This window comes from Crotalus tigris, unplaced genomic scaffold (assembly GCF_016545835.1).
Source record: "Crotalus tigris isolate CLP2741 ecotype Arizona unplaced genomic scaffold, ASM1654583v1 scf7180000020245.1906669, whole genome shotgun sequence".
In the NCBI taxonomy this organism is placed as follows: domain Eukaryota; kingdom Metazoa; phylum Chordata; class Lepidosauria; order Squamata; family Viperidae; genus Crotalus; species Crotalus tigris.
Genome location: NW_024097926.1, coordinates 871,129 through 888,739, shown reverse-complemented (window position 1 = coordinate 888,739; position 17,611 = coordinate 871,129). Strand labels below are relative to the sequence as shown.

The 17,611-nt window shown below is 47.9% G+C and overlaps 1 protein-coding gene across 5 annotated transcripts in view; it reads left to right on the top strand.

The window, feature by feature from the left end:
* The window catches only part of SPTBN2 (spectrin beta, non-erythrocytic 2), an 81,972-nt gene extending 65,006 nt beyond the window's left edge, over nucleotides 1-16,966 (top strand). For all 5 annotated transcript variants that reach the window (XM_039366239.1, XM_039366237.1, XM_039366238.1 and 2 more), the window contains 13 exons: nucleotides 1,273-1,403; nucleotides 1,575-1,779; nucleotides 2,470-2,844; nucleotides 3,603-3,847; nucleotides 5,078-5,216; nucleotides 6,916-7,000; nucleotides 7,690-7,886; nucleotides 9,591-9,739; nucleotides 10,304-10,379; nucleotides 11,238-11,476; nucleotides 13,342-13,515; nucleotides 13,662-13,704; nucleotides 14,350-16,966. In XM_039366239.1, coding sequence (XP_039222173.1) covers nucleotides 1,273-1,403; nucleotides 1,575-1,779; nucleotides 2,470-2,844; nucleotides 3,603-3,847; nucleotides 5,078-5,216; nucleotides 6,916-7,000; nucleotides 7,690-7,886; nucleotides 9,591-9,739; nucleotides 10,304-10,379; nucleotides 11,238-11,476; nucleotides 13,342-13,515; nucleotides 13,662-13,704; nucleotides 14,350-14,589 — 2,298 coding nt within the window. In that variant the 3' untranslated portion in view covers nucleotides 14,590-16,966. The remainder of the gene's footprint in view (nucleotides 1-1,272; nucleotides 1,404-1,574; nucleotides 1,780-2,469; nucleotides 2,845-3,602; nucleotides 3,848-5,077; nucleotides 5,217-6,915; nucleotides 7,001-7,689; nucleotides 7,887-9,590; nucleotides 9,740-10,303; nucleotides 10,380-11,237; nucleotides 11,477-13,341; nucleotides 13,516-13,661; nucleotides 13,705-14,349) is intronic.
* Nucleotides 16,967-17,611: the final 645 nt, after the last annotated feature.

Here is a 17,611-nt window from a genome sequence, read left to right as displayed (position 1 = left end):
AGCACATGGGGGCTGAAGGGATTTGGCAGCAAGCACAGCCCGCTAGCCTCTTAGCCGGCACACTCTGGATTGTGAAGTCCGTGCAGTGCAGGTGAGTGGGAGGGAGGCGCCTGCAACGGCTTACAGGGCTTCCCAGGGCAGATGCTTGGCAGGCAGCAGCAGTGCTGGCGGAACGCGCCCTTCAGGTGAGGAGAGCAACGCTGACAGGTGGGGGCAGCCGAAGGACCGGGCGGCACCCACCTTCCCTACCATGTAAAGCTTCGGCGGGTGTCTGGCAGGCGGAGGGAGGTGGCCTCAACAGCTTAAACGGCTTCCCAGGGCAGATGCTTCAGCGGCCCCCACTTGCCCATGCTGCTGTCCTTCTCGCCTTCTGACACCGTCACCGCCTGCCGAGCGTCTGCCCTGGGAAGCCCTAATAACATTCTGAAAAAAATGGAACGGATAAAGGAATTAAGTCTGAGGAGAGCGGTACTTCACTCTCTTAGTTGAGATCAGTCTCTGTCTAGTAATCACTCAACGGTGAGATTCATGTTCACCTTCCAAATCTAGATGACCGAAAGTTGGTTATGTGTTGGAGAGGCGCCACTGTTGACCTTTGACCTGGAAAGTAGCACGTTGTTGTTAATTGCGAAGTCGTGTCCGACCCATTGCGACCCCATGGACAACGTTCCTCCAGGTCTTCCTGTCCTCTACCATCTTCTGGAGTCCATTGAAGCTCACACCTGCTGCTTCAGTGACTCCATCCAGCCACCTCATTCTCTGTCGTCCCCTTCTTCTCTTGCCCTCCATCTTTCCCAGCATCAGGCTCTTCTCCAGTGAGTCCTTCCTTCTCATTAGGTGGCCAAAGTATTTGAGTTTCAACTTCAGGATCTGGCCTTCTAAAGAGCAATCGGGGGTTGATCTCTTCTAGGACTGACCGGTTTGAACGCCTTGCAGTCCAGGGGACTCGCAGGAGTCTTCTCCAGCACCAGAGTTCAAAGGCCTCCATTCTTTGGCGCTCGGAAAGTCGCACAGAAGATGTTTAAACAAAACTAGCTTTAACCAAACTTACAAAGTTAAAACTAGGTTTGATGACAAGAGAAAAGGCAACCTGCAAGGGTAGAGAATTCTTGAGCATCAATGCTGATGTAGAATAGGGATTTAATTCTGTTCTGGCAATGAAGGCCCTGGGTTCCACTGTTTTATTTTTCTGCACAAGCTTGTACTTACATCCCTCCTGCCTTTTAGGAATTAAAAGAAAAACAACAACACTGTGGTTTTCTTTCCCCTCAGGATGAGCTGATTGCTCAAGCCATGGTCAAGAAACACTTGGGAATGGAGCAAGCTCTGGAAGATTATGCCCAGACCATCCATCAACTCTCCGTGCAGAGCCGGGACATGGTGAATAATGGCCACCCTGAAAGGTAAGGGTTTCCTGCCTTTCCTTTTTCCATGTGGATGGACCAAGCATCTTTATTTGCCTAATTTAAAAAACTAAAATCGTTAAAAGCTTGTTTGTTGTGATTGAAGGAAAGCTACTTGAGTCTTAATTTCATTCATAAATAACGTCTCCTTCCCATTTCCTTGACTGGCAGTGAGCGGATCAATCTTCGGCAAGGCCAAGTGGACAAGCTCTATGCCAGCCTGAAGGACCTTGCTGAGGAGCGTCGGGCCAAGCTGCAGGAACATCTCCGTCTCTGCCAGCTGAAGCGGGACGTGGATGACTTGGAGCAATGGATCTCCGAACGGGAAGTGGTGGCCGCCTCCCACGAGCTTGGCCAGGATTACGAACATGTTACGGTGAGTCTCAGTCTGAGGCCTGGGACCTCTGGAGTGGGAGGAAGAAACCCTTCAAATCTCATTCTGATGATTAAAAAAAAAAATTAAAAGTAGGGCCCCAAACACCTTTGTCATCTGCAAAGTAGTAGCTTACTCTTACCTTAGGCCAGGCAGGTCAAACTGCCGGCCCACGGGCCGGATGCGTCACGCCAAAACCGTGCCCACCCCTTTGCTGGCAATGGGGGAAAAGTCACAATACGTCATGTGATGTTACGAGTTTGACATGCCTGCCTTAGCTATATAGGATGACCTGCTGGCTCTGTATTGTCTATTCCAACTTTGGCCTATTCTGGATCAGTGTTTCTCAACCACGGGTGATGGTTTATGATGGTTTATGATGGGTGGAATTCAACTCCCAGAATTCCAACATGTTGAAGTCCACCCATCTTGAAGTTGAACAGGTTGAGAAAAACAGCTCTAGATGCATAGGCTTCAACTCCCAAACTTGTTTTCAGTGGCCAGGTTTGTTATGGAATTCTGGGAGATGAAGTCCTTGCAACGGAGGGCACAGAGATTTCATATTATCTGCTTCTTTGTTCTTTAAATACAAGGAGTCCCGCTGCCATTCTTTCTCTTCTCCTTTGAGCTGTTTCTACTCTGGGTGGCTTTAATCACGGTGTCCTTTATATTATGCCCCGTCCTTTTCTGCAGATGCTGCGGGACAAGTTCCGGGAATTCTCACGCGACACCAGCACCATTGGCCAGGAGAGAGTGGACGGGGTCAACCGGCTGGCGGACGAGATGATCTCCACGGGCCATTCCGAGAACGCCACCATTGCGGAGTGGAAGGACAGCTTGAATGAGGCCTGGGCAGATCTCCTGGAACTCATTGACACGAGAAGCCAGATGCTGGCAGCTTCCTATGAGTTACACCGCTTCTACCATGATGCCCGGGAGACTCTCAGCCAGGTCCAGAACAAACAGAAGCAGCTCCCGGATGAAGCAGGGCGGGATCTCAACACAGCTGAAGCCATGCAGCGGATGCACACGGCCTGCGAACACGACATTCAGGCGCTGAGTGCTCAGGTTTGTGTGGCAGGGATGAATGAGTGGGAAAAACAGTGAACAGGTAGTCCTTGACCTTCAACTGACGGCTTAGTGACCATTCGGTGTTCCGACAGATCTATCTGGGTCGGGGGTACTTATGACCTGGATTCAGAGTTCTGAGAGTGACCAGTGTCCCCGTCCAATCACCGGACTGCACCGGGTATAATGAAACCAGGCTCAAAATGAAACCAGATCAAGAAGAGCCCAGGTTACAGGTGGTCCTCAGTTTAGAACAGTTTATTTAGTGTCCGTTTGGCGTTAACAATGGCACTGAAAAGAGTTGACCTGTGACCGTGTTTCACACTTAACGACTGTTGCAGCATTTCCATGGTCACGTGATCAACATTCGGACGCTTAGCAGGCGACTTGTATTTTGTGCAGTGTCCCAGGGCCACGAGATCACTTTTTTGTAACTTCCCGACAAGCAACGGGGAAGCCAAATTCGCTTAACAACGGAACAAATTGCAGTGGTTTACTAACGTTAACAACTGTGGCTGGAAAGGTCATAAAATGGGGGCAAAACTCACTTTAACAACTGTCTCAGCAACATAAATTTTGGGGCTCAATTGTGGTGGTGAATTGAGGACTCCCTATACAAGGCCCAGACATTTTTCAACGTGTAATATTTTTAGGAACCATCCGTCTACATTTGGAAGGAACGTAGTGCATGCAGAGTTGTGCACGGGAACTGAGCCTTGTCCCCTCCCCTCTCTCCCCCCGCCCTCGGTTATTCACAGGTAAAACAGGTGCAGGACGACGCAGCACGGTTGCAGAAAGCCTATGCCGGGGAAAAGGCTGACGACATTCGGAAGCACGAGCAGTCGGTGAGCGAGGCCTGGTCTGACCTCCTTAGCAGCAGCAGCGACCGTCGCCAACTCCTCGTGGACACCGTGGACAAATTCCGCTTTTTCGGCATGGTGCGGGACCTTCTGCTGTGGATGGATGACATCAACCTTCAGATAGAGGCGCAGGAAAAGCCCAGGTGAGAGAAGCGTTAGATTCCTGTACAGCAGTGTTTCCCAAACTTGACAATTTTAAGGCATGAGGACTTCAACTCCCAGAATTCCACAGCCAGCAACGCTGGCTGTGGAATTCTGGGAGTTGAAGTCCACATGCCTTAAAATTGTCAAGTTTGGGAAACACTGCTGTACAGGCAGTCCTTGACTTCACGACCATAGTTGGGACTAGAGTTTCACCAGTTCTTAAGCGAGTCACCCGGTCTTTAAGCAAATCTGGCTTTCTGATTGACCTGGCTTGTCGTAAGCCCGCTGGGAACATTGCAAATGGCAGTTGCATGAGCTTGGGAGACTAGAACTGTCACAAATCCATGCCAGTTGCCGAGCGCCCGAATTTTGATCATGTGACTGTCGGGATGCTGCAACAGTCGTAAGTGTGAGGAACGCTCATAAGTCACTTTTTAGTCAAGGATTGCCTGTAGCGATTTAAAGAAGAAATGTATAAAGAGAGGGGGATGAATGTAGCAGGCTGAAAAGAGAGACCCCCGTGCTACTTTTCTCCTGGAATTTAAATTAAGGTATTGTAAGGACCCACCTCACTTGACATCTTAAGAATACAGAATTCTTGGAATATCTTTTCCAACAGGTATCTTTATGAAGATAAAATGATTGTAGGTGTGCTAGACAGGATCTGAGGAATTCTCTCTCACCCTTCAATGTTTTAAGTGTTTTCAAGCAGCCCCCCCCCCCACTCCACAGTTCTCCTCCTCTCTTTTCCCAGACTCCAGGCGCTGCATTGTGTCCCCCCCCCTTTCCCTTACTGCCGGCCAAAGGGAGACTTCAGAGAGTAGTAGATGAAAGGTGATGGCCATATTGTTATGGTCAGTCCTCTTGGTGAGAATCCACATTCAGTCCCTTTGAAGTTTTAATGAAGGAAGTGAGAGCCATAAAACCCCTTTACTCATCCCGCTTCCCCTTCGTAGTATGACAGAATCCAGAGAGGGCAGAAATGGGGTTTTCCATAGTCGATAACTAGAGATAAAATATAATTGGATTCTGACAGGTATTATCACCTTTCGTCCTGTCTGCAACTATTGCAGGTTTTCCTTAATGCTTTCAATCACCTTCTTTGCAAGGCTCCAAGTATGATATATGCAGAAGTTGACCTTATGTCTTGCTTTTCCTGCTGTCTTCTGTCCCTTTGCCAGTGCAGAGGCAGGTGATGAATTTTCCTTAATTTTGCGCTTCGATAATAGGGATGTGTCAGCTGCCGACCTGGTCATCAAGAATCACCAAGGGATCAAGGCCGAGATGGAGGCCCGGACCGACAGCTTCAACGCATGCATAGCGATGGGGGACGACTTGCTGGCTAAGGGGCACTATGCTTCTGCAAAGGTTTGTGGAGTGGCAAGGGCGGGAGGCCATTGTCATTGCGAAGAGCTCGTGACATACTTTGATTTCCTTCTTCCTATTCAGAAAAGTCTAGAAGCGTAGAGCTCATTGTGAGCTAACCTGTTTGTGTCCCACTCTTGCGTGCTGAACAAAGTGAACCTTCAAACAGCTTCAGAGCTTTTCCTGCTGTGAAAGTCTCAGACTTTGTATTCCCAGAATCATACGCCAGTTGGTCAAGGTCAATTCTTACAGTCTCTTTAGCATGGCAGGGACATGAAATCATGCTGCCAAAGTGTTAATAAAATTAGCTTTGGCGTTTGTTGCGTTGTTTGTTGGCAGTGCTTTCGACAGAACCTAGAGCTACTGTTGAAAAATTGGCCACCCAGTAGGGTATCTCAGCTGTCCTTATTAAGAATCTCCTGACAGCATGTAAGAGACTTAAGTATTATCTTGCTAGGTATGTATGCCTTTTATGTTACGCCTTTCAATCTTATGCTTTAGCTCAGACATGTCAAACACAAGGCCCGGGGGCCGGATGCGGCCTGCAAAGTGGTTTCATGTGGTCCGCAAAGCCATCCTGGAAACAGTGAGGGAACGGCCCCCTCTGCCTTGGCCCTGGCCCAGGCTGGCCGGGAGCCAATGTAATTTTGTGGTGGCCATCTATGCTGAAACGTATGCAGTCTTAGCTCCACAAGGCTATCTAGAAACAGCAAGGAACCAGCCCCTGCCGTGTCGGCCCCGTCCCCTGGGTGCATGCTGGGGAGAGGTCACCCGTTGTGAGGAATGAAGAAATGGACCATGCCTTGGTGCTTGCCCCGGTCCCACCCACTTCTGCCAGAGACCCTCAGATCTGTCCCACTCCTGCCCAGGCCCCCACAGGCACCCTTGATGCGAACGATGTAGAGCTGGCCATGCCCACCCAGTAGGCCACACCCACGCCATCCACGCCCACCCAGTAGGCCACACCCACTCCATCTACGCCCACCCAGTAGGCCACACCCACCCTGGCCACACAACCCCCCCCCCCCCGAGGGCAACCACAATGCTGATGCGGCCCTCAATGAAATTAAGTTTGACACCCCTGCTTTAGCTAATGATAAAGTCCCTTTACTGTCTCTGAATCCAAAAGAACCAATAGTGTGGGCTGATCACTGTCCCGATGCTTAGCAAAACAGTTAGGCATGGAAGGTTTTCTCTTTAACCACATCAGACCCTAAAACAAGAGCATCCATTTGAATGTTCACAAGCTTACTTGGAGAAGTTGCATATCAAACCTAAGTCCATCTGGAGAGAAAGCAAGTTTAATCTCTGGTATCTCCAGTGATGACAAACCAAGAAAGGTCAGGCTCGCCAAACTACGATTCAGCATCCTGGTTTCCCATAGTTACTAAGATGATGGCCCCTTGCTAGTGTTCCTTAACAACCGGTGCTCAATGAGTCTGAATGTGCAGATTAGATGTATCCCTCTTGCTGAGGAGCCGCTGATATTTTTTTCTTCCTAAATTTGCGTAACCAAATTAGTTTCTGTTTCTTCTTATGACGGTGAGCTTCGCAGGTTAACAATAGGCAACTCAGGAGAATCCTTGGGGGTTGTCATGCAGCTCCCACCACTGGTATGAATGATCTCTTCTGCTGAATATTTGGCCAGCTAAATTCCTTCCTTTTTTTTTCCTTCCCCCCCCCCCACTTTTTTGTGACTCAGATTGTGGAGAAATTATCTCAGCTGCAGGAACGACGCAAGGAGATCAACGATAAATGGCGAGAGAAAATGGACTGGTTGCAAATAGGTATGGTGGGAGAAGGCAAAGGGGGGCTTGGAAGGGGTTTGATGCAGTTTGGGGGGAGAAGCTTATGGCAGTGGGCAACATGAGTTACACAATAGAACAGTGTTCTAAATGACAGTGGCATTGAAAAAGTGACTTATGACCATTTTTCACACTTACGATCGTTGGTCATATGTTCAGAATTCAGACTCTGGGCAACTGACTCGTGTTTATGATGGTTGCAGTGTCCTGGGGTCATGGGACCCCTTTTTGCAACAAGCAAAGTCAATGGGGAAGCCAGAGTCACCAAACAACGGTGTTATTAACAACAGCAGTGTTCACTTAACAATTGTGGGCCAGAAAGGCTGTAAAATGGGGCAAAACTCACATAACAAATGTCTCACTTAGCAGCAGAAAATTTTGGGCTTAGTTGTGGATTATTTGCAGGCATGAGCAATAAATCCTCTTGACTGCAATCTAATGCACTACCCTGCTGCTTTGCACGTGACACTTAACTGATTTTCATGGCATTTGAAAAGGAATCCTAACCCAACATGCTCCTCAGACGTTCAGAGTTTAACAAAACATCGGCTTTGTTAAAGATCCAGGAAAGGTGGCTGATTTGGGCCCCGAAGCTAGTACAAGATCCAGAAAACGGAATCTTGCCTGAATCCTCTCTCTCTCTCTCTCTCTCTTGCTCCTCCCTCTCGCAGTTATGGAAGTGCTGATGTTTGGGCGGGATGCCAGCATGGCTGAAGCTTGGCTCGCCAGCCAGGAGCCAATCGTGCGCTCCGCTGAACTGGGTGACAATGTGGACGAAGTTGAAAACCTGATCAAGCGACATGAGGGCTTTCAAAAATCGGTAGCCGCCTGGGAGGAACGTTTCCTGGCGCTGGAGAAGCTCACCACGGTGCGTAAAAGAAGAGGCACGTGGCTTAGTTCATGATGTGAATGCCAGCCATTGAGGTTTATAGACCTTGGTTTAAGGCAGGGGTGTCCAACCTTGGCAATGTTAAGCCTTGTGCATTTCAACTCCCAGAATTCCTCAGCCAGCATAGCTGAAGTCTATAGCTGAGTTGAAGTCCATAGGTCTTAAAGTTGCCAAGTTCACATACACCCCTGGATTATAGCTTTGTATTGTTGATGATTACTGATAGTCCTCACTTAGTGACCATTCAAAGTTATCATGGACCCCCCACAAAGGTACTCATGACCCAGATTCAAAGTGTATGCTCCCTCTTTCTCCTCCCCCCCCCCCAGTCACACAATCACAGTCAGGGCAGTAGGCTACGTTTTGGCTGTTTGCAGCGTCCCATAGTCATGTAACTATGATTTAGGGCTTTTTTTGGCCAGAAACCAGTACTTTTTTCAGCAAAAACCCAAGTCTGTTTGTGGACAACAGGTTCACTTAACAACCAACACAAAAAAAATGTAGTAAAATCAGATTGGTCATATGTGTGCCCTGCCATCATGAGATGTAACAGAAATTTCAAGCTCCATTATTGTTGTAAGTTGAGAACTATTGTTGTAAGCTGGCACTGAATGGCTTACTGAGATGTCATCATTAAGTACATTGGAGCATAATATGTTCTATACATCAGTCAGAACAAGACTGGACAAACTGGAAATGTCCAGGTCAGTCTTTCCCCAGTTAACTGAAGCCTGGTGGGTTTCCAGTGGCCAAACTCTTAACAGAGTCTGGTGTCATTTCTGAATAAATTCACTCATAAATTAATTCTCATATCAAGTACGGTGAATCAAAATTTAGTGCATGGATTGTCAGTTGAAATACTTGCTCCTTTCATTTTTTTTTTTTAAAAAATTACAAGCCTTTCAGCAATACATCGTGATGGTTAGATTGCTCATCTAGTCTGAAGAAACCGTGGGTTCAAATCCTTCACGAGCCATGAAGTTCCCTGCATAATCTGGAGTCACTCCCTCTCTCTCTCCGCCGAATCTTCTTTGCAGTTTTTGGAAAGGATAAAAAGGGGTGGCGTAGCAATTCGGGGGGCTAGCGTGAAGCTTAAACAGAGGCAGGATTATGTTACCACTCAATTGCATTGATCTTAAAATGATAATATTCTGAGATCAGGAAATTGATTTCCGTTTATGATTTCTATAAGAAGTTGCTTTGGACAGCCAGATTGGTGGCATATAAATGTAATAAATAAATCTTTGTGGAATTCTTTTTTTTTAATTGAAAAGTTTTATAAAAATTACAGTATACACCCCAAAGCCCACCCACCCTAAACCCCCCCTCTCCCTCCCCCACTTCCCAGAGCTGAGTACAGGGTTACAAATATAATAATCAAACTCTAACTAACATTAACCAACTATATAAATAACCAAGTCCATAATGCGCTTTAACTCCCCTTTAACATAAGTATAAACAAATTAAAAATAAACATAATAATATAAACAAGTCGATATCCTAATTATTAAACAACACAACATCCAAATTGTTAAAAAATACTAATAATAATAATAAAACTAATAAAAATTCTACTATAATAAACTATTAATCCTTGTGGAATTATTTAGTGTCCTTTTATAGCACTGAATTCCGGTGAGGTGATGAATTCCTAAGTTTTTTTTCCTTTTTCTCCTCCACCAGCTGGAAGAGAATGAACATCGGCGGCATGAGCAGGAAGAAACGAGGCAGAGGACGTCCCCAACGCCGACCCCATTGGAACCCACCGTCATGATACCGCAGACACAGACTATAGACGGGCATCATCAACCCAGCAGCACGCAGACCAATGGGTAAGAGCTGAGACCTTGGCCAATGGGGCAAAAGGCAGCCGCAAAATTGGCAAGGGGACGGAGTGAAGCAGGGATGGTTGAATCTTGAGAATTACGATTTACAACCCCAGTTTGCTGTCCCAGGTTTGTGTAACAGCAGCCCTTCCTAAAATTAAAAATTAACAGGCAGTCTTCAACTTATGACCTCATGGGAAGAATGTTTCCACTGCTAAGCACGTCAGTTATTAAATGACTCTTGACTGATTTTACCTTCTTTTTGCCTTGGTCGTTAAGTAAATCATGTAGCTTTTAAGCAAATCTGGCTTCTTCCATTGACTTTGTTAGAAGATCATAAAATGATGATCAGATGTCCCTGGGATCTTGCAACCCATCATAAACATATGCCGGTTGCAAATTGGCCAAAGGCATGCTGCAACAATTGTTAAGTACAATTGTAAGTCACTGTTTTCCGTGCTTTTGTAACGAATCCCTAAAGCGAACAATTGTAAGTCCAGGACTACCTTCATGCGATCCCTTTGCTACTTTGAAATGTTGCACTACATGGCCCATCTTTCTCTTCCCCAGGAGCCCTGGAGAGCAAGGCTCAGCTCTGGAGCTGCCATCCCAAAATGGACTCGGCCCTGATTCTGAATCTCCCCAGGTAATGGAGAGGGGAATGATCACAAGGCTGGGTAGGAAACTGGAAAAAGACAAAAAGGGCTGATTAGCTCCCAGGATGTGAGATGGGGGTCTTTGAACCAAAGGATGGCAAAATCCAGCCGAGAGAGATGGGTGTTATAAGAAATATATATATTAAAAAATGTGATTATAATTGCTAGTTTAACAACTGAGCATTGTATGAATCCATACAAGCATTTGGGGTTTGCTTAATGCAGTGGTTCTCAACCTGTGGGTCGGGACCCCATTTGGGGTCGAACGACCATTTCACGGGGTCACCAAACAACGCAGTCCGCCATTTTTTCCCCCCTTTTCCTTAGCTGTGCTACTCCCTTTGATTCTATTGGCTTTTGAAAGCCAATAGAATAGACTCTCTTGAATAGAGTCTAATTCTGTTGGCTTTCCAAAGCCAATAGGAATTGTCCAGGCTGTCTCTGCCCTGCTGAGCCTGCCAAAAGTCCCATTCTGCAAACGGTGCTGCAGCAGTTGAGTAGTCCTCGACTTACGACCGGTTGAGTAGTCTTCGGCTTACGACCGGTTGGGGGGGTCGCAGCATTAAAAAGGTTGAGAACCACTGGCTTAATGCAATGAATGAACCTAACTGCAGAAGTCCTCTGTAATTTCATTGTAACCCAGTTACTGAAAAAGTGGTTGAATGCAGCTAGGCTCCTGCTTTCCTGCTTTTTATTTTTGTAATTTTTTTTTTTTAAACGTTCCAAAATTCAAAGCCCTTCCTTCGGGGACCCGATTAGCATTCCCGGAAAATAAGAACGCTGCCTTATCTGCTTCGAGCAGGTGGTTGAACCGTGATGCTAACCAAACCCCAACTGTTAAAAAACAGATTTCAGAATCGCCAGCTACAGTCAATGGGTCACAGCTGGATTCTGTATCCAAGAGCAAAGAGCCCAGCCCACCCGCCTCACCTAAGCTCAGCTCCAAGCCAGCTGTTCTCAGCATGGATCCCGCTCAGTCGGTCACGCTTCCCCCACGAATGCCAGACGACTCCGCCTCGGAGCAGATGGGAGGAATATTATATCGGAAGCAGGAAATGGAATCCCATGGCAGAAAGGCAGCTAACAGGTAACACGTGTGTGCTGATCCGAATGTAGAAGCTAGCTGTGGAAGGACGTGAGAGAAGGGGTTAGATTAGAATATCCCATAATTCTGCCTAATCTTCAGGACATGGATGTGATGGAGATTGAGAAGCCACCACATTGGGAAGCTGACGATGGCCTTCCCCAGTGTGGAGGAAGGGCTGCAGGTGTGTGGACTTCAGCTCCCAGAATTCTTAGCCAATATGGAGCTTGCTGAGAATTCTGGGAGCTGATATCCCTGCTTATTTATTTATTTATGAGACTTATATACCGCTTTAAGTGCAAGCACTCTCTAAGCGGTGTACACCAGTAAGCAATGTGTATGTGTGTGTGTGTGTGTGTGTATATATATATATATATATATATATATATATTTACATTGCCCCCAACAATCTGGGTCCTCATTGTAACTTCTTGCTTCTTGTAACTGAGATGGAGGAGGCTCTGCGCAGCACCACTGGTCCTCCCAAGAACTTCCATGCAGTCCTGTGAAGTAATAAACCAACTTGGGAACATAGTAAGAAGTGCATCACCATAACTCAAAGATGATGATAGGTTTACAACAAGAAACAAAAAATGGCAGAGATGGCCAAATGACAAACCAGGCAGAAACCAAAGACAAGCTAAGTTAAAAGGAGGCTTCAGTTATCCCCATCTCGGTAAAGAGCCAGTCTCCAGGCCTCTTTGAAATTGTGTTTGTGTGTGTGTTTGTGTGTGTGTGTTACTCAGGAAGGGCCTCATTCCATACAACAGAGAAGATGCACTTTCAGGATCTCCATTAGATCAGAGTTTCCCAAATCATGGCAATGTTAAGATGTGAGGACTTCAACTCCCAGAATCCCCCAGCCAGCATGCCTTAAGATGGGTGGAATTCTGGGGGCTGGAATCCACACATCTTTTTTTATATATATACAAGTTTTATTAATTTTTCAAATGTTTACATCCAAGTACTTAGGAAGCAGCGTGGTGATAGGGTAGTCAATAGTCCATTAACGAAATCATTCATGTATATCTCAGGTTACATCAATAAAGGTACATCATATTTATAGATTTCAACCTAAAGCTCAATCAGTCAATACATTTGTGAATAACATTTTGGTTATACATATCCAAGTCCTGTTTTTAGGTTTTATTTAATTCCAATTAACATATTCGAATTTAGCCTTTTATCACCAATGTTTAAACTTCGGATAACCTTTATTTCCCTCATTTCATTATGAGATAATTAACGTAACTAAAATACACATATTATTCCAAAAATTACCTACTTACTTTATTAACAGATATATTCTGTTTCTCATCCTAGTAACTCCTCATTTAATAACAAAATATCTTGCATTGTCACAAATCTATTTCCATATAACAATTAAAGTGCATAATCTAACAGTTAGTTTTAATTCCCATGATAAATCTAAATCCTAAATATTTAAAGCACTCATTGTCTCTAAAAAGGTGCTTAACCGATTAGGTGGATTTCTAAATCACATTTTTAAATCTAACTCTGGCTTTCTTTTTGTGCCAGGCTGGTTTCCATGCCAGTGCCTCCCATCGTTCCCACACCTGTTGTCTGAATCAAGGGAGAACATCCAGTTATCAGTCTTTCAAAAGAACTGGCCCCTCTGTAGTTATTAGGTTGTTGCCCTAAATAATTCAAATCTCCATGTTTGGTTTGAAATCCACACATCTTGAAGTTGCTAAGGTTGAGAAACACTGCAACAGGTGGCACCATTAACTGAAGGAACCTCAAATGTCCCAGCTGGGCCAGATCGAATCAGCCAGGCAGCTACTCCGGAGGGAGGACAAATGGAAAACGATTCTTTGCTCATCATCCTTCTTGCCTGGCTTCCCCAGGTCTTGGCAGACCATCTATTGCGTGGTGCAGAAAAACAGCTTTGGGTTCTACAAAGACAGCAAACATGCCAGCAACCACATCCCCTACCACGGGGAAACGCCCGTCAGCTTGCAGGGTGCGCAGTGCAACGTGGCTCTGGACTACAAGAAACGCAAGCACGTCTTTAAACTCGGGTGAGCTTTCCTGCTTTTGGCCAAGGAGCATCGGCTGCATCTTTAAAAAATAATTAAAAAAAACTTTTAAGTTTTAAAGCAGAGGGATTAGACGTTCCTCCACTGACACCAGGTTGATTCTTTTTTTGCTTTTCTTCTCTTGGCAGATTAACAGACGGCAAAGAATATTTATTCCAGGCGAAGGATGAGGTGAGTCACAGTCTTAGAGGTTCGTTGTAAATCAGAGTTTCCCAACCATGGCAACTTTTAAGACACGTGTGTGCGTGCATGCTGGCTGGGGAATTGACGTCCCCCTGGCTGGGGGATTCTGGGAGTTGAAGTCTTAAAGTCGCCAAGGTTGAGAGATTCTAAATGATCTTCTACTCCAGTAATGGCGAACCTTTTAGAGACAGAGTGCCCCCCAAAAATGCCCCGGCCTTGCCCTGCACGCTCTGCCCCCACCCCTGCCCTGCTCACCTGCAGGGCCACCCACCGCTTCCACGGCCTGCTGCAGATCGCCCAGGCGGCCCAGCAACGCCATGGTAGCCACGCCCTCCGCCCCTGCCCCGCAGCATCAACTGCACGTGCTGGGGCTCAAGGGCGGAGTCTTGTCCCTGCTGTCCAGCGTTTGGCTGCGTGGCTGCGCTCAGGGGTGACTCTTCTCCGGGGGCTGTGAGAGGAGGTGGGGCTGGAGCAACGGCGCACGTGCCCACAGAGAGGGCTCTGAGTGCCGCCTCTGGCACACGTGCCATAGATTCGCCACCACTGTTGTACTCCATCTTCCAGTTCTATCCTGCTCTCGGGGGTTTGGACGATTGGCGGAAAACGTTCTTTTGTTCTTATCACCCCTTCCAGGCAGAGATGAGTACTTGGATGCGAGTGATCAATGCCGCTGCTGCTGCTGCGTCGGCCCTCACCCCCCAAGACCCTGCGGAAGACCAGCCTGCGCTCATCAGCAAAGGCATGACGCGGGCCATGACGATGCCAGCCGGACCCCCGCACAGCGCCTCGGAAGGGACCGTCACCCTGCGTAGCAAAGAGGCGAAGGAGAAGGACCGCGAGAAACGTTTCAGTTTTTTCAAGAAGAATAAATAGGAGTCCTCGGTGGGAGAAGGGCAGGGGAGGGGGCTCTGCTGCCATTGGCAAAACCTGTACAGGCCTGAGCAACGATCTGGGGCGCGGCCAGGGGCTTGAGTTTGGCAAGGGGAGCCGGTTTGGGGAGGGGGCATAACCAAAACGGCCGTCGCTCTTTACTTAAATCCTGCAGATTGCATGAAGCATCTCTGACGTTTTACCGGGAAAGACTTCCGTTCCGCTCTCTCCCCCCCCCTTTCCCCATCACAAAGAAAAACCAACACAAAACAGGCCACATCGTCTCAGTCGAAACAGGAGGGTGACACAGTGGCAAAGACGGTTGTGGCGGCGCCAAGTTGTGGGGGAAAGGCCTCCCCAAGAGTGGGGCAGCAGATTGTCAGATGCTGGACATCTGGGGGGGGGAGGGAAGGGCAGGTCTGTGTGTCTGGGTGAACAGGCCACGGAAAGAGGTGGGCACGGGGCTGATCCCAGACCGGTGTTTTTAACGACGCTGACATTTTGTGGGTTCTGGTAGCAGTGACGCCACTGGAAGTCCCCCCAGGTACAAAAATCGGGCTTCTGAAGTTGATTCTACCTTTGCTGAATTTCTTCCTCCTCCTCCTCCATCATCTGTGCTCCAAGGCTGTTAGATTCCTTCCTCCCCCCCCCCTTGCAGGCAAAATCCCATTGGAAAAAGGTTGCCAGCCTACGTGCCACTTTGGCCCCGTGCCGTGTGCAAGGCCAAGAGAGGCGCCTTCTAAAAAAGCCCCCTTTAAAAGCCCTGCTCAATTGTGGCCCACGCCTATATACACACACACACACACCCTTCTAAAAAATCGAACTGAGGATGCACAACGCAGTGCTGTTCGGCCCCGGAGCGTACACTGCTTGTGTGTATAGTTAAGGAGTGCGCCTCCTTCTCCGGGAAACGAAGCCGGTCAGAGGACGCTGAGCTTGCAGTGCGCCTGGTGCTCTTCACGTGCATTCCTACTGCTTCCGCATCCTGGAGGCAGCAGAGTCTGGAGGCGGGAGGGCAAAAACATTGGGGAAGGTGGCTATGGGAGGCCCCCCCCCAGGACGATACATTCTGCAGCTGAGTCTTCGGACCTGGCTACCCCGCCCTCCAAACTTGCCTCACAGTGCCTAAAAGCTCGGATCTCTTGGGCGCTCCAGAAGATGGCGGGGGATCTTCAGTTAAGATCCCTGATGCTCGCCAGAACTCCGAGCTAGATCCCGCTCCTTCGGGCTCAGCCCCCAGGGACCAGCAATCAGTGCCAGCCCCCTCTGCTTTAAAAATCCCCTCCCCGTCCACACCACACGTGGCAGCGCTGTTATAACCGATCGGTTCTGGTTTGGGGGATTCTTTTGGCAAACATTCCCCGACTAGCACCAGTTTACTCTGGCAGAGAAATCGGGAGGGCAGCTGTGGTGGATCCCCCAAGCTTGGGAAGGCTAGTTTCCTAGCCCCCTCCCTCCCTCCCCTAGTGTCTATTCTATGCAAAATTCATCATCCCACATCTGTTTTTACTCCTTTTGTCAAGTCTCGGAGGGCACCCGAGTCCTCGGGGTTAGAACTAAACCACTCCCGCCAATAAGGAAGATTGCCAGGTGGTGGACTTTCCTTCTTCTCAGGCAGCCTTGCTAGCAGTGTTGCTCTACCAGTCGGTCGCCCGAGAGATTTTAAGGTTGATCTTTGCCTCCTGGGGCTACATGCCACAGATCTCCCCCTGCCCCGTGAGCCCACGCTCTGCAAATCCTCACGAGTGGCAGAAGAGAACAGCTTGCAGGGCTTAGCTTAGAAAACAGAAAGGGGGAATTTTTCCCTAGAACTGCTGTTATCGCCTGCTCCACAGCTCTCTGAAATTCTCATTAATCCGCCGGCAAGCACCCAAGTTGGCACATTGGGTTGGCTGGACTCCTCTCGCCGTTGCTTGCCAGGCTGTTGTCAGCCAGAGCAGGACGACCACCACCCCTGCCCACCGGTCTCTTCCTCTCTCCCTGCCCTTGGTCCCTAACCTGGGTGTGCCTTCCATTTGTCCTCGGACGTCGCCCTGCATTGCCACCTCGCCTCTGCAGAAAGCATCGTCTCTCTTCCCTTCAGGCACAAAGGACGCCAAAGCAGCCTTGGCGCACGGATGGGGTTGCAGAAAGACCCAGAGGGATGGCCGGCCTGCCTTCCGATGCGCAGGGATGTTAGTTTTTTTCTTTTCTTTTTTTTCATGCTGCTTAGGGGGGGGGGGAGAGGCCTGGTCTACAAGTGAGACACCCTTGCCTTCTCGGCACGCCCCTCGTGGGCCCCCAGCAGTGTTCTCTGTGGTTGTTGGGGACTAATTATCCATGTGTTTGCAGTGACATCTGTTCCGATATTTTTTTTGGAGAAATAAAAAGAATGTGTGGAGAGGTTCGTTTTTTCTTTTTCTTCCTAAGGACAGGTTTCAAAATGGAGCTTTTGGCCCTTTGCTTGTTCTCTGAACAACAACAATAATAATAATGTTGGAAGGGAGCTTGGAGGTCATCGAGTCCAACCCCTGCTAAGGCAGGAAACCCTATACCATTTCAGACAAATGGCTGTCCAGTCTCTTCTTAAAAACCTCCAGTGTTGGAGCATTCACAACTTCTGGAGGCAGGTTGTTCTACTGGTTAATTGTCCTCACTGTCAGGAAGTTTCTCCTTAGTTCCAGGTTGCTTCTCTCCTTGATGAGTTTCCATCCTTTGCTTCTTGTCCTGCCTTCAGTCACTTTGGAGAAGACCAGATTCTTTGTTTAACCCATCACATTTTGTCAGTTGGTGGCCTGGAACAACAGCTGTTGTAATTTGCATCCCATAGATTTTGATTTAGCATGATGTGCAAAGTTCTCCATAGGTACAAGGTGGCCCTGCAAATAAAAACTTCCCCAGTTTCTCTGCTGTATATCGGTCTAAGTGCTCTTGCTAAATCGGGTGGACAATATGGACTTCAATTCCCAGAATTCCTCATCAAACACAGCTCAGGAATTTATAATAGAGTTGAAAGGGATCTTGGAGGTGTTCTAGTCCAACCCCC